The sequence below is a fragment of the Erigeron canadensis genome, chromosome 4 (genome assembly GCF_010389155.1).
Source record: "Erigeron canadensis isolate Cc75 chromosome 4, C_canadensis_v1, whole genome shotgun sequence".
Lineage (NCBI taxonomy): Eukaryota > Viridiplantae > Streptophyta > Magnoliopsida > Asterales > Asteraceae > Erigeron > Erigeron canadensis.
Genome location: NC_057764.1, coordinates 12,499,643 through 12,513,390, shown reverse-complemented (window position 1 = coordinate 12,513,390; position 13,748 = coordinate 12,499,643). Strand labels below are relative to the sequence as shown.

General features: G+C 35.7%; 1 protein-coding gene across 1 annotated transcript; it reads left to right on the top strand.

The window, feature by feature from the left end:
- Positions 1 to 793: 793 nt before the first annotated feature.
- On the top strand, positions 794 to 1,366 carry LOC122596981 (uncharacterized mitochondrial protein AtMg00810-like). Its single transcript, XM_043769623.1, has 2 exons — positions 794 to 1,098; positions 1,219 to 1,366. The coding sequence occupies exons 1-2, from the start codon at positions 794 to 796 to the stop codon at positions 1,364 to 1,366; spliced, it is 453 nt and encodes a 150-aa protein (XP_043625558.1).
- Positions 1,367 to 13,748: the final 12,382 nt, after the last annotated feature.

Here is a 13,748-nt window from a genome sequence, read left to right as displayed (position 1 = left end):
GGGTCACACAAAAACACATTACGAAGGCTCATCCTATAGAAAATATCTTGGGAGATCCTAACGTTGGTGTTAGAACTAGGAGCAGTCTTTAGGAAAGCACAAGTCTCTTTGTTGGCATCAGAGATACTGGCATACTGCAAACATGTAAGTACAGTTGCTTTATCTCTCAAGTGGAACCTAATAATGTGCAAATGGCACTAAAAGAACCATCTTGGGTGGATGCTATGCAAGAAGAGTTAGACCAATTCAGAAAATTAAAAGTCTAGGAATTGGTGGATGTCCTGTTGATATCAACCCTTTTGGAACAAGATGGGTGTTCAGATGTAAAAGGGATGATAAAGGGATTGTTACTAGAAACAAGGCTGGACTGGTTGTTCAAGGTTTTGCACAACAAGATGGATTAGACTATACCGAAGTATTTGCACCAGTGGCTAGAATTGGGGTAATTAGGCTTTTTCTAGCTTTTGCATCTTTTAAGGGTTTCAAAGTATACCAATTAGATGTAAAGAGTGCATTTCTCTACGGTAAAGTACAAGAGTTGGTGTATGTGTCACAACCTCCTGGGTTCACTGATCCAGACTATCTTCATAGAGCTTATAAGTTGGATAAAGCTTTATATGGTCTTCATCAAGTACCTAGAGCCTGGTAAGATACATTATCCACACATTTGGTGGAAAATGGGTTTGTAAGAGGTCAGATTGATAGCACATTGTTTACAAAACGGAAAGGTGATGATTTCTTACTGGTACAAGTTTACGTAGATGACATCATTTTTGGTGCATCTGACGAGAACATGTGCAAAGAGTTTGAAGAAATCATGAAGAGCAAATTTGAAATGAGTGCAATGGGTGAAATGAAATTCTTTCTAGGACTGCAAGTTGAGCAGAAAAAGGAAGGAATTTTTATTCATCAAACCAAATATGTCTATGACATTCTAAAGAAATTTGGTATGGATGACTCTTCACCTATAGGGACTCTAATACAAGTTAATCACTTGTTGGAAGCTTCAAATAGGTTGGATCAAGATGTTGATCCCACATTATATAGGTCAATGATAGGATCACTTATGTATCTTACATCATCAAGACCCGATATTATGTTTGTTGTTTGCTTATGTGCTCGATTTCAATCCTGTCCGAAAGAGTCACACTTGAAAGGAGTAAAAAGAATTCTTTAATACCTTAAAGGGCAACCATCACTTGGTTTATGGTATCCTAGGGGAGGGGAGTTCAACCTGTATGCATATACAGACTCTGATTATGGTGGTTGTAATTTCGATAGAAAATCTACTTCGGGAGGATGTCAATTTTTGGGAGACAGATTGGTATCATGGCAGTGCAAAAAGCAAACATCTGTTGCAAATTGAACCTGTGAAGCAGAATATATGGCTGCTGGAAGCTATTGCTCACAAGTGCTTTGGATTCAACAACAACTGCGTGACTATGGTTTGAACTTCTCCAATACTCCTATTAAAACTGATAATAAATCTGCTATTTCCATCACCAATAATCCTGTTAAGCACAGTAAAACGAAGCATATTGATATTAGATATCATTTTATTCGTGATTGTGCTGAAAAGAAATTAATTCATCTTGAGAAAGTGCTATCCGATGACAATCTAGCCGACTTTTACACTAAGGCCTTTGATCGATCACGTGTTGAGTTTCTAGTCCAGGTAACTGCAATGAGAAACCCTTTAGTTCATATCTCTCAAGAGCCAGCTTATTCAGAAAATGCAACACAAAAACAGAATAACGGTTTAAGGGGGGGTCGTTACTACGAGAGAAATGACTATTCAATATGGCATTTAAGTTTACTCATTTGCTATATCCAATCTCTTCGGTGGTAATTGTTCCTTCTAGAACCTTCTTGATATGACAAATCAGAAAATGCTTCACAAAAATATAATAATGGTTTAATGGAGAAGTCGTTAATGCAAGAGAAATGAATGTTAAATATGGCCTTTAAGTTTACTCATTTGTTATATCCGATCTCTTTAGTAGTAATTGCTTCTTCTAGAACCTATCGCATGTATTTGACTAAGCATGTGTACTCTAAGGTTGATTAGAGTACTTTCACTCTTGAAGACTACTGTGATTGACTTTTAAATTTCATGCTCAGTAGGGTATATTGCATATGTCGGACTAAGCATAATTATTCTAAGATTAATTGGAGTACTTTTAATTCTAAAGTTACTGTGATTGATTTTTTAAGATTTATGCTCCGTAAGACATATCACAAGAACAGTATTAAGCATAACTATTACAAGATTGGTTGGAGTGACTTTGATTCAAAAGTCCCTGTGATTAATTTTGTAACTTTATGTTCTGTAAGGTTCATGCTCAATAAAAGGGTTCTACTGCACGAGAGACAATGATTAGAGTTTTTGGGATTCCAGAGAGACTTGATTGTGTTCTTTGTGAACATAACTAAAAATGTGTTTTGTGACAAGGAAGAGGTGTAAAGTTAAAGGCATGAATTTGAGTGTGTTGTGTACAACTCAAATTAGGTCTTGTTTTTGAAATGCACGGAAAGTTGAGTTTGGATACTTAAGGTTTCGGTCAAAATGGGTCAAACAGAATCATTCTTTTGATGTATTTGACAGATATTTTGATTTGCAATTTATTATAAGTAATTGAATTGAATATTCTTATTGTATGAAATAACTTGATAATTGTTTAGATTCTAATCTTAAGTGTAAGAATCTACTGTATATTATTAGTTAAGTCTGTTTAAGCATTTTCAGAAATTCAATTATTTCTTTTGAGACAAATGCATGTGTTGCATAGATCTCATGAGTTCGCTGATGTGGTTGCAGCTTTATTTATCTTATCTGGATGTGTATCAACCAACAAGATAGAAGATCTCCAAAGTATACGAAAATTGAGTTTATCCAGTCCGGAATGGAGAAACCTTAAGCTTAAAATGGAAGCAGAGTATATTTACACATCAACAACTCAGATAAATTCAAACGGAGACAAAAATGATGACGGAGAAATTATTTGAGGGTGATTAATTTTGTATCATTTATTTTTGTTGTATTTGAATTTATTTTACAGCATTGTGTGTGTCTGATGGCTGTCAATGTCAACACTTAAAGATGGTGCATTAAATTCCATTAATTATTGACAAAGTGGGTCATAATTTGACGTTTTTACTTTGCACGATGTTTAAGTTGTGACAATTCTGAAGAATCTCTTTATTAAGAAAAATATGATATTGTTAATATGAAAAAGTGGTTAATATTACTTTCGTCGTGTTCTCTAAAGAATTCTTTTCGTGAATCATATCGGGTTCGTTAAAATTCTTTGTGAATTTTAAAAGGTGTTAATCAAGTTTGTGAAAGTTGACTTTTTGTAAGTCAAGGTTCCTTGGATCATAAAAAGATAGGTCATATTTATATTGCAAAGCATACCAAGTGGACACATATTTATGTCTTTAGCAAAATAGGCTATTAATACATATTGTAGTCAAGTGGGCTTCTATATGCGCATTTTATCAGTTGGACCTATATGCGTGTTTGACCAAGTGGGCTGATATGCGTGTTTGGCAAAGTGGGCCGATATGCGTGTTTAAGCCAAGTGGGTCGGATTTGCGCGTTCTAGTGGATTAGGGTTTGCGTGTTTTAGGTGGATATAAATAGGAAAATAATACGCATTTAAGGATTATATTAAAAAACATTTGCGTGTTCTTCCTAAAATCCTCTCCATTTGCGCGTTCTTGCTCGACCACTATTCACTCATTTTCGATTCAAAACACTTGATTTTTACGTGGTTTTGTTACTAAAAACACTTCCATCAACACTTCTTGAACAAAGGTATGTGATTAACAAGATTTCTAAGTCCGGATTTTGAGTTCAAATGTTAAGATTTAGGGTTTTTATTTTCGGTCATAAAATCACTAAAAAGGACTAGTTTCACGAAAAGAACAAGGAAATGGAACGATAAAACTTGTAAATCGGACATTTAGGAAACTTTTGATGTCATTTTTATGAGTTTTAAGGTTCGAATCACGGGATTGAGTTTTGAAGAAGATGAACCGCCATATACGTGTCCTTGAGCCATATGCGCGTTCAGCATTTACGCGTTCTTTTGAGCCCAGATCTTCAAAATTCAAAAGGATCCAGTTTTTGCGTGTTTGTGATAATGTCATCATAAGAAACACGCATTTGACCAGTCAACATTCTTTACGAGTTCTTGTTGCCAAACACACCCATTTGCGCGTTTGTCACCATTTGCGTGTTATGGCTCCATATGAGTGTTTCATGACTTAAAAAATTTTTAAATTAAATTTTTTTAATAAGTAAGATATGAAACACAACTTGCTTTGACTAGTCAAACACGACACCATATGTGTGTATAAGGATTTTGTCAATTCTAGGACTTATAAAATTTTCAAATTGGGAAATTTTTAATTAGTCAAATTAGAAAGAACATGTGCCTTATGTTGTCGGTTATTAAAACTTAATCATATTTTTAAAAGACCTTGAGAAAAGTGGTCTCATTTCTTGTTAAAAACAATTAAAAGTTTTAATTTCGACATGTTGTTTTTGATAAACTATACAATATTTTAACGGAATATGCAAACAAGTGGTTTCTATTTCATAGGAAATAAAATAGGTTTATCAGTCAACATTTTTGTCATTGATTCAAACTGTATAATCATTTTTAGAGCCAATGAAACTAAGAGTTTTAGGGGCTTAGAACGTGATTAAGGACTTTAAACCATGACAGTGTTTGTCAATAATTAAAATGGACAACACTTTCAGAGCCGATGAAACTAAGAGTTTCAGGGGCTTAGAAAATGTTTAACGGTTTCAATTTTGACATTGAATGTCAATAGTTAAGGCGGATAACATTCTCAGAGCCAAGAGAACTAGGAGTTCTAGGGGCTTAGAAAATGTTTAAGAACCTTAAGGATTGACATTTTTGGTCGACTATTAAAGCTAATGACATTTCTAGAACCGATGAAACATGGTGTTTCAGGGGCTTAAGAAATGTTTAAGAACTTTAAAGTTCGACACACATTATCTTTGGTAAAGTTTGTAACATTCTTGATGTTTCTTTTGATTTACAGATATTCAACACATTAAGATGTCAGGAGCTTCCAGAGCTAATGAAGATAGTTCATCTACACAGCATAAAAGGAGGAGATTTGCTGGAGGAGGTGAACGATCTGTGACTTCTTCTCAATCAAGATCTTTAAAATCTAATGAAGACACTGTGTCAAAGTTAGAGAAAGAATTGGAAGACTTGAGAGCTTTGATTGTAACCTTGACAGAAAACTTTTCCAAGCAAGAAGAGTCACACCATCAAATGCTTGAAGAGTTGAAGATTCAACTTCAGACTGGTCATGAGGCTCTACAGAAAGAACAAGCTGAGACAACTGTACGTCTGAAAAGAGTTGTCAAGAAGCTGAACAAGCATAAAGAAGCTATAGAGAGTCAAACTGAGGGTCTAGCAAGCTTTGATGCAGATTTTATCAAGCTAGCTGAAATCGTTGATAATCTTGGATTTCAGGGGGAGAATGATCCAAATGGCAAGGATGGTGATCTCAGGAAGCAAAGGAGAGAGGGTAAGATCAATATTCCTAGCAGGCAAGAAGAAGAGATCTCAAGATTACCAAAGGGCATACGGATTGGCACTCCTGTTGCTACATTTCAAGGGGAGCAAAGCCAGCATGATGATGTTGGTAACTCTCAGGCTCCCACAGCTCAAGACAAAGGGAAAGGTATTACAGAAGATATTTTCCCATTACCGACTGGTGATGAAGGTGTCGGTTTCCAGACTCATGCACTTGATTCCGAGAGTGAAGAAGAGTTTATCACCATTGATGCTCTTAAAGACTTGCATGATGTTGCTGAAGTAGATTTGGAAGGCTCAGATGAGGGGGAATGGATACCTCGCTCTGATTGGAATGGAGTGATGGTTTCGCCTGAGCACAGATTTGAGTATGAGAATGCTCTTATTGAAGACTCGAATCTCTTCAAGTCTGATGGTCAGAGGGAACGTAAGATCAAGTCCTATTATGAGCTTCCTGCTCAGAATTTGGACTTCTCAGTCTATTACAACGCGGATACAGGAAGGGATGCTAGGTTAGTTGTTAGAAGCTTCACGGATGATTCGGGCAAGGAGATTAATGATACTTTTGCTTCTGATGATGAAGATGAGTATTATCATGTCCTGCCAAATGTTTATCGTGCAGATCCTGATCATCCATACTGCATTGTTGATGTACCCCTTCCACATAGATACTTCGAGTCAGTAAAGAATCCTCGAGCTTCAAATCTAAAAGAAGTTATCCTCTGTTGGACTTTTGACGAGGAAAAGAGGCTTTACTTGATAAAAAGACTGGATGGGTGTCAGTACCTTGAGCCTAACATTGACGATTTCAATTCGATGCCAAGAGCGGATTTCTTCGCTCTAGCAGAAATTAGGCTCATAGGTAATCACAGACGTGCGAAGTTGTTTGAGAGCTGGATCAAGAATGATCACTACATTCGAAAGAGTAGTAATCCGGATCCTAGAAAGCTAAAATTCAAACCAACTCCGAGAAAGAAGCGTGTCACCTAAGGAACAGATGGTGAAGAGATCGTTGTTAGGTTCGTAAACAAGATCAAGAATGTTCATCGGGTTCTTTTGAAGAAGTGGCCGCAAAACATGCTTGGTGACATGGATTACTGGAAAGTAGATGACTATAGTGTAGCTGTCGTGGTTATGTCAAAACAAGCTACAGGGCACAAAGAGTTGATGAGAGTCTACGATCCACACGAGTTTGTTAATTTCTCAAGAAAAGACTTGAAGAGGTTACACAGACATCAGCTAAGAAGTTCACAGAGATAAAAGGTGTATATGAAAGGATGGTGAAGTTCTGTTTAGCTGAGTATATCCATGCTGACAGTCGAAGGTTCTTTGAAGAAGTAACTATAAAGGTGCGAGCTAGGGCTCCATCGGAAAGAAGACAGAGAAGGGTTCCTCCGGTTGATTTTGAGCCATCTGAATGTAGGGGCACCAATTAGAATGGAACAAACAGTGGTTCCATCAATTGTTAATGAGCCGAATGCAGAAGCAGGGGCACCGAGTGAAGTGAAACCAAGTGAAGGTTCTTCAGATATTCGTTGAGCCATAAAGCATAAGCAGGGGCTCCAATCAAGGATGATTGAAGTGTAATCTCCTTTGTTGTCATGAAGGAAGATGCTGAAGCACATGTATCCAAGACTGACGTTCCTAATGACAGGGCTTTTGGCCACACTCAAACGAAGACTAGAAGGCCATATCTAGATGTTGATGTCAAGGGGAGACTGTTAGTGCATGATTCTCGGTGACATGAGCATTTTAGATATGTGTTGTATATTTGTGTATAATTTCAAGTCTTGTAATTATCTTAATTACCGTTTGTCTTAATATTACCCTGGCATATTTTGTGTAAGACAATTAGGATCCAACTTATGTTTATATGTTTGTTTATTATTTGTACTCTGCAGGTTTTAGACATAACATGTAAAGAGTCATTAAGTTAATAATGTTTCTGCGTATTTACAGCAATTGAGATATTAACTTAACGTACTTCCAGAGGGAAGTTAAGATATTTGTGTTGCTGCGTAATTACAGAAGTTTGAACATTAATCTTATATACACACTTCCAATAGGTAATATTGATGACACTGTTTCTGCGTATTAACAGCAGTTGAAAAGTGTCAAAGGCTAATGCTAGTTCTGCGTATCTTTATAGCAGTTAAAGCATTAATTGAGTTAATGTCGGTTTTGCGTCTTGACAGCAGTAAAGACATTTACTCACCATATCCTAAGTGTTATTTGAGGGTTCTTAGGAACAAGCAAAAAGTCTTGCTTGGTCAAAGTAAGAACATTCAAATGTTCATTTGAGAGTTTCTAACAAACAAGCAAAATATGCGTGTTCTCAAGAACTCTCAAATGGTTTGAGAGTTTCTGTGGAAACAAGCAAAAGTATGTTATGCCCACAAAAACAATCAAACTAGCCAAAACCCTAATGGGCTTGGGCTTGGAAACACGCATGGGCCTGTGTGTTTCAGAACACGCAAAAAGCCATTTGCGTGTTCCTAGCCCTTGCCTATAAATAGAGGGTGTGTGTCATGCTTGTTTGAACAAGAGTATAGAGAGAGAAACGAGCAAATCCTAGAGAGAGAAAACCAAGAACACGCACGGTTGATCTTGTGGGTAATACTCGTCTCGTGCACGAACCGCAAACACACACCCAGCCCCTAAACGGCTCGTAGATTGCAAGTTACCACGTGTTTGGTTAGGTGCGTCCGGAGAGCCATTCCCGGAGTGTTTATCATCATGTAAAAGATATATATATATATATAGTGATATATATATCATCTAAACTTGTTAAGCAAAGGGTGTTGACTTCGATGAGACTTTTGCTCCAGCTACTAGACTTGAAGCCATTAGAATCTTCTTAGCTTATGCAGCCCATCTGCAGTTCAAGGTCTACCAGATGGATGTCAAAAGTGCTTTACTAACTGGAACATTGGAAGAAGAAGTGCATGTTAAGTAGACTCCAAGCTTCATCAACGAGAAGCATCGTCGTTGTGTATATAGACTGAATAAAGCTTTGTATGGTCTGAGACAAACCCTAAGAGCCTGGTATGACGCTTTAACTAAACATCTTTTTAAACTTGGCTTTCAAAGAGGTGCAATAGATAACACCTTATTCATTCTAAAAGAAAAATGTAATATCTTATTGGTACATATTTATGTCGATGACATTATAGTTGGATCAATGATGCAATGTGTAAAAAGTTTTCAAAAATCATGTCAACTGAGTATGAAATGAGTTTAATGGGTGAATTAACATTTTTCTTGGGTCTTCAAATTAAACAAATCAAAGTATTTTTATTAACCAAGAGAAATATGTCAGAGATTTGTTAAGAAAATACAAATATGATTCAATCCCTTCGAAAACTACACCAATTGCAGCACCATTGAATTTGGACTCTGACCCAAATGGCAAATAAGTAGACCAAAAAGAATATCGTGGAAAGGTTGGTTCACTGATGTATTTAACTTCCAGATGACTAGATATAATGTTTGCAACATGTTTATGTGCCAGATTTCAGGCTAGCTCAAAAGAATCACATTTGCACGCTGTTAAGCGCATCTTCAGATACCTGAAAGGGTGTCCTAGCCTTGGTCTTTGGGACTCAAAGGCTCAAGGTTAGATCTAATGGGTAATTCAGATTTAGATCATGCAGGTTGTAAGATTGATAAAAAATCAACAACTGGTGGATGTCATTTCCTTGGAGGAAAACTGTTGAGTTGGACCAGTTAGAAGCAGCCTTCAGTCTTTATGTCCACTGCTGAAGCAGAGTACATTTCTGTGGCTAGTTTCTGTGCCTAGATTCTCTGGATCAAGAACCAGTTATTAGATTACGATCTAAAATACAAAAGAACACCAATCTTTTGTGATAATACTAGTGCAATTTCTATTTTTCACAACCCAATGATGCACTCCAGAACAAAACATATTGACATCAGGTATCATATATTTCATTCGTGATCATGTTATGAAAGGAAACATTGAAATTCATTTCATCCCCACTGACAAACAATTAACTGATGTTTTTACAAAACCTCTCGATGATAAAACTTTTAAACATGTTATTAGAGAATTGGGAATGCTAAATCCTTGAAACTGGAGTATTGTTATGAACGAACTAGTGATACTGATGAAGTTCTCCAGTTAAGGAGGTCCAATTTGCGATTACAGAAACTATTTCCTTTACCCCGACGCATATATAATGGCACATATCACAAGCATCGCTATTATTTATGTTACAACTAATTGGAAACTCACCACACATAAGGATGTAAACACTACATAGCAATCTTACCATCTCAATTTCACCCATATCCGTCACCACTAGCATGACTACATAAACATGCTCGCGTCATGATACATTTGCAATTATGTTCCGAACCATAATTGTAACTGTATCATTTGACATGCGTGTCCGTTACCCCACTTGTGCATCACCAATTGTATCTTCTCCTTTGAGAAAACATCAAATGTACTCATTTACTCCACATAATTCCAAATTCAACACACATATCAAATCCAATACAAGAAAGTATAGCACAAATTCTCATAAGAGATCATCTACCAAGAGCACAATAACGACGGATATATAGCAAGAAGTAAGGTAAAAGGCTAAACAACATGATTATGCATATAAACAGCAAATACATAAAAACATTAATCCTACACTCACACTCAACCCAAACCATTCCTAAAAGAACTCTTCATAAAGATAAGGCACTATTATCTAAGTTTAAATGCGCAAGTCATCACTAGTTTATGTCCAAGACCAACACTTATGGCGAATGGTTCACCTAAAGTATCGCTCTGATACCAACTTGTAACACCCTGGTTTATAAAAATGTGAATTTCAAAAAATTTTCGACTTTAAACATAACACCGTTAATAAAATACGGAAGCGACTTTTGAAAATCCTAATTGATTCCTAACCGAACCAATAAAACATAATGAATGTCTTAAAAAGGTGTTACCACCCAGTATCATCACAATAATGTAAATGAAATCCACAATCAATCCTCAATAAAGACAGTCAACATAATAAAAGCCAAAAGGGATAAATAAATAAGTTTACTTAAATGGTGCAACTATGGGTAAATAAAGCCAAAGTTGAAAAGCTCCAATAATAGCTACTCATCTCACAAGCAAGCTACCAGCCAACGATCAATGCCTAACCTGAGGGCACAACACATTTCCACAAAACAAGTGTCAGCTATTAAAGCTGAGTAAGATAATAGGTTAGTGTAAATAAAAGGATTGCCAATTAAAACACTTTAATAAATCAACTCATGCATATATAAAGGTACAAACAACAAAACAACTTAAACTGCATAATAAGGATTATCAAATCCTATAATGTGCCTAGCAATCCTCCATAAACACCAGATAGTATTCACAAGAGAACATGATCAGTGTCCCAAGTGACGCCATAGCACACTCCGCCTAAATAGACGTCTTGTGGGTTAAGCTTAACTCTTACACCAGTGCTCTAGACTTTCACCAAAAGATATATTAAAATATATCACACTAATATCTACATAATTTTTTAGGGCCTTTAAATGTGCACGTGACATGTAAACGTAAATCATGTTTAGTGTACTATGTGTACAAGTCCACATATATCATTTACCACACAATCAACAAGCTCCATATATCAACAATGCAACATTAAGCTTATTTCTACCCAAGCATGCTTTAACAACACCCAATAAACCTCCCACATATAACCCACAACCAACATATACATGAGATAGTTGAAACAACATAAAAGAGGAGTTTAATTATTAAAACTAAGCTTTGTTGTGTCCTTAGGTGTCAAAAGTAAGTCATTTTACCTTTTGCAGCTTCACAAATCACAAATACTAATAGTTTACCAAATTTGTTATGTATTCTTGATTACCTATCAATAACCAACAATTAAAGAATAAATACAAGTTCTAAGGACTTTTAAATCAACACTAAAACACGCACTTTATTGGCTTACTGCTGATGCCCGAATAACCCGAATAACATGAGACACCCAAAATCAAATACTACAATAGTCCTTTCTATGTGCACGTGTGATACAAGAAGCAATATAAATTTTGGGTATAACTACATCTAGAGATATATCAACCACCTTTTTATATTACCAACATCATTATATTTATATTATCTTGAGTTTATGGAACTAATTACACCATCAAAAGACACGAGATTTGGCCCTGGAGCTACTCGACTAGCACATTACACCCAACCCATGACATGTAATTTTTATAGTTATATGAGTACTAATGAAGCCAAAATATTAGCAACCTATTATTTTTTCTTTCTTTGATGCTACACGTATCTATCATAAAAGATAGTATGTTCTTGACACACTTTGACAATAAATCAACTTGTTAATATATTCCAAAATATCTATTTATATACAGTATATAAATCGGCTTTTAGGGTATAGAAAAACAATGAAAGACAATAAAAACAATTAACAATGACATCCTTTCTATACAAACCATGACTCACGTGATTCGGCATAAAAAACGAAACGATTGGATAAATTTATTACCTTGATCGGTTAGGAGAGAAAACCCAAAACCCAATGAATTAGTTTCTTACTTTTTTTTTTTTTGTCCACCGATTTGAAGACTATAATTGCAAGCGATAAACCCTCAAACTATTCTTTTTCAATGTGTATTCGACGGCACCCATGAACTAAACTAGGGATCCTCTCTTATTTTTATCTAATATTATTTTTATAACCTTTAGTGTCAACATTATTGTCCTATAACAAAAGGCTTTAGGCACCATACGATTTTATTTGAGTTTTTCTAAAAAGTCTAAAGACTATAATGAAACTGTAATATGTTCACATAATCACTAAATATTTTATTTGAACAGTAAACTTTGATCACTGACAGACCACTGGAGTATCATTGTGCTATCAGGGTACCACCCGATCATATCCCCACTACGCAATATAATTAAATAACGACATTTACTCTATACGGGAAGACAAAACGTAACAAGCACTAATGGTAAAACATTTATCGCCACTTTATCACACTAAATAGGAACACATATCGAGCTTAACCGCACAAATAACAAACATTGTTCTACTTAAATACCAGATAATTAACCACATAAAATATGCGCCAGTTAACAGTAGGTGAACATTGACTAATGGTCAAAGTTAACGGAAATAGAATAAAAAGTTCAGGATGTTACATTAATCTAGAAAAAAAATATTTGGCATTCAACTATGTCGGAAAACACTTCAAAAGCAAAGAAGTTCAAGAAGAAGCAACCCGACAAGTTGCCATCAACGACTCCCACCATACGAAGACACAACCATGACCGAGCACCATGAGAATATTAGAAGACAACAATCCAACGTCATCTAGAGCATCGAAAATGATGGTGTACGTCACCCTTTGTGACGAAACATGACCTTTGTGACAGAGCTGATCATGCGTGACAAAGGTACCTGCTGTAAGCCTTATCTAAATATAGAAGAAATTATCTCAATCTCTTCCTCCTAAATTAAAGAGATTTGCTTTTATCTCGTCCTAAATACCAGATCTGATATATTATTAGGAATATTCTCAAAATTTTAAACTTATTCTTCAAGATAACCATTCCTATATAAATAGATGAATTCTAAACCTAAAAATTCATTCTCCTTATCTCCAAAAAAAAACACACACAGGTCTGGACGTCCTCTTCTCTCTATAAGAGATGCTCCAACGACTTACAATAATATCCTCACATATCCACAACCTATCAATATGCGGCGGGACGATGACTCTTCGTCCCGAAGCCTCCCACAACCTACAATGATTAGGCAAAAGTATCCTTGAATGTCGGATATAATAATATTTTTTTTTTCTCATGTGGGTCGATCGGGTAATGAGACACCATACAATTTTATTTGAATTTTGCTAAAAAGTCTAAAGACTATAATGAAACTGTAATAGGTTCACATAATCACTAATTATTTTTTTTGAATGGTAAATTTGGATAACTGACGGACCACTGGAGTATTATCGTGCCACCAGGAATCCACCGATCATATCCCCACTAGGCAATATAAATTAAATGACCACATTTACTCTGACCGGAAGACAAAATGTAACAAGCACTAATGGTAAAACATTTATCCCCACTTTATCACACTAAATAGGAACACGTAT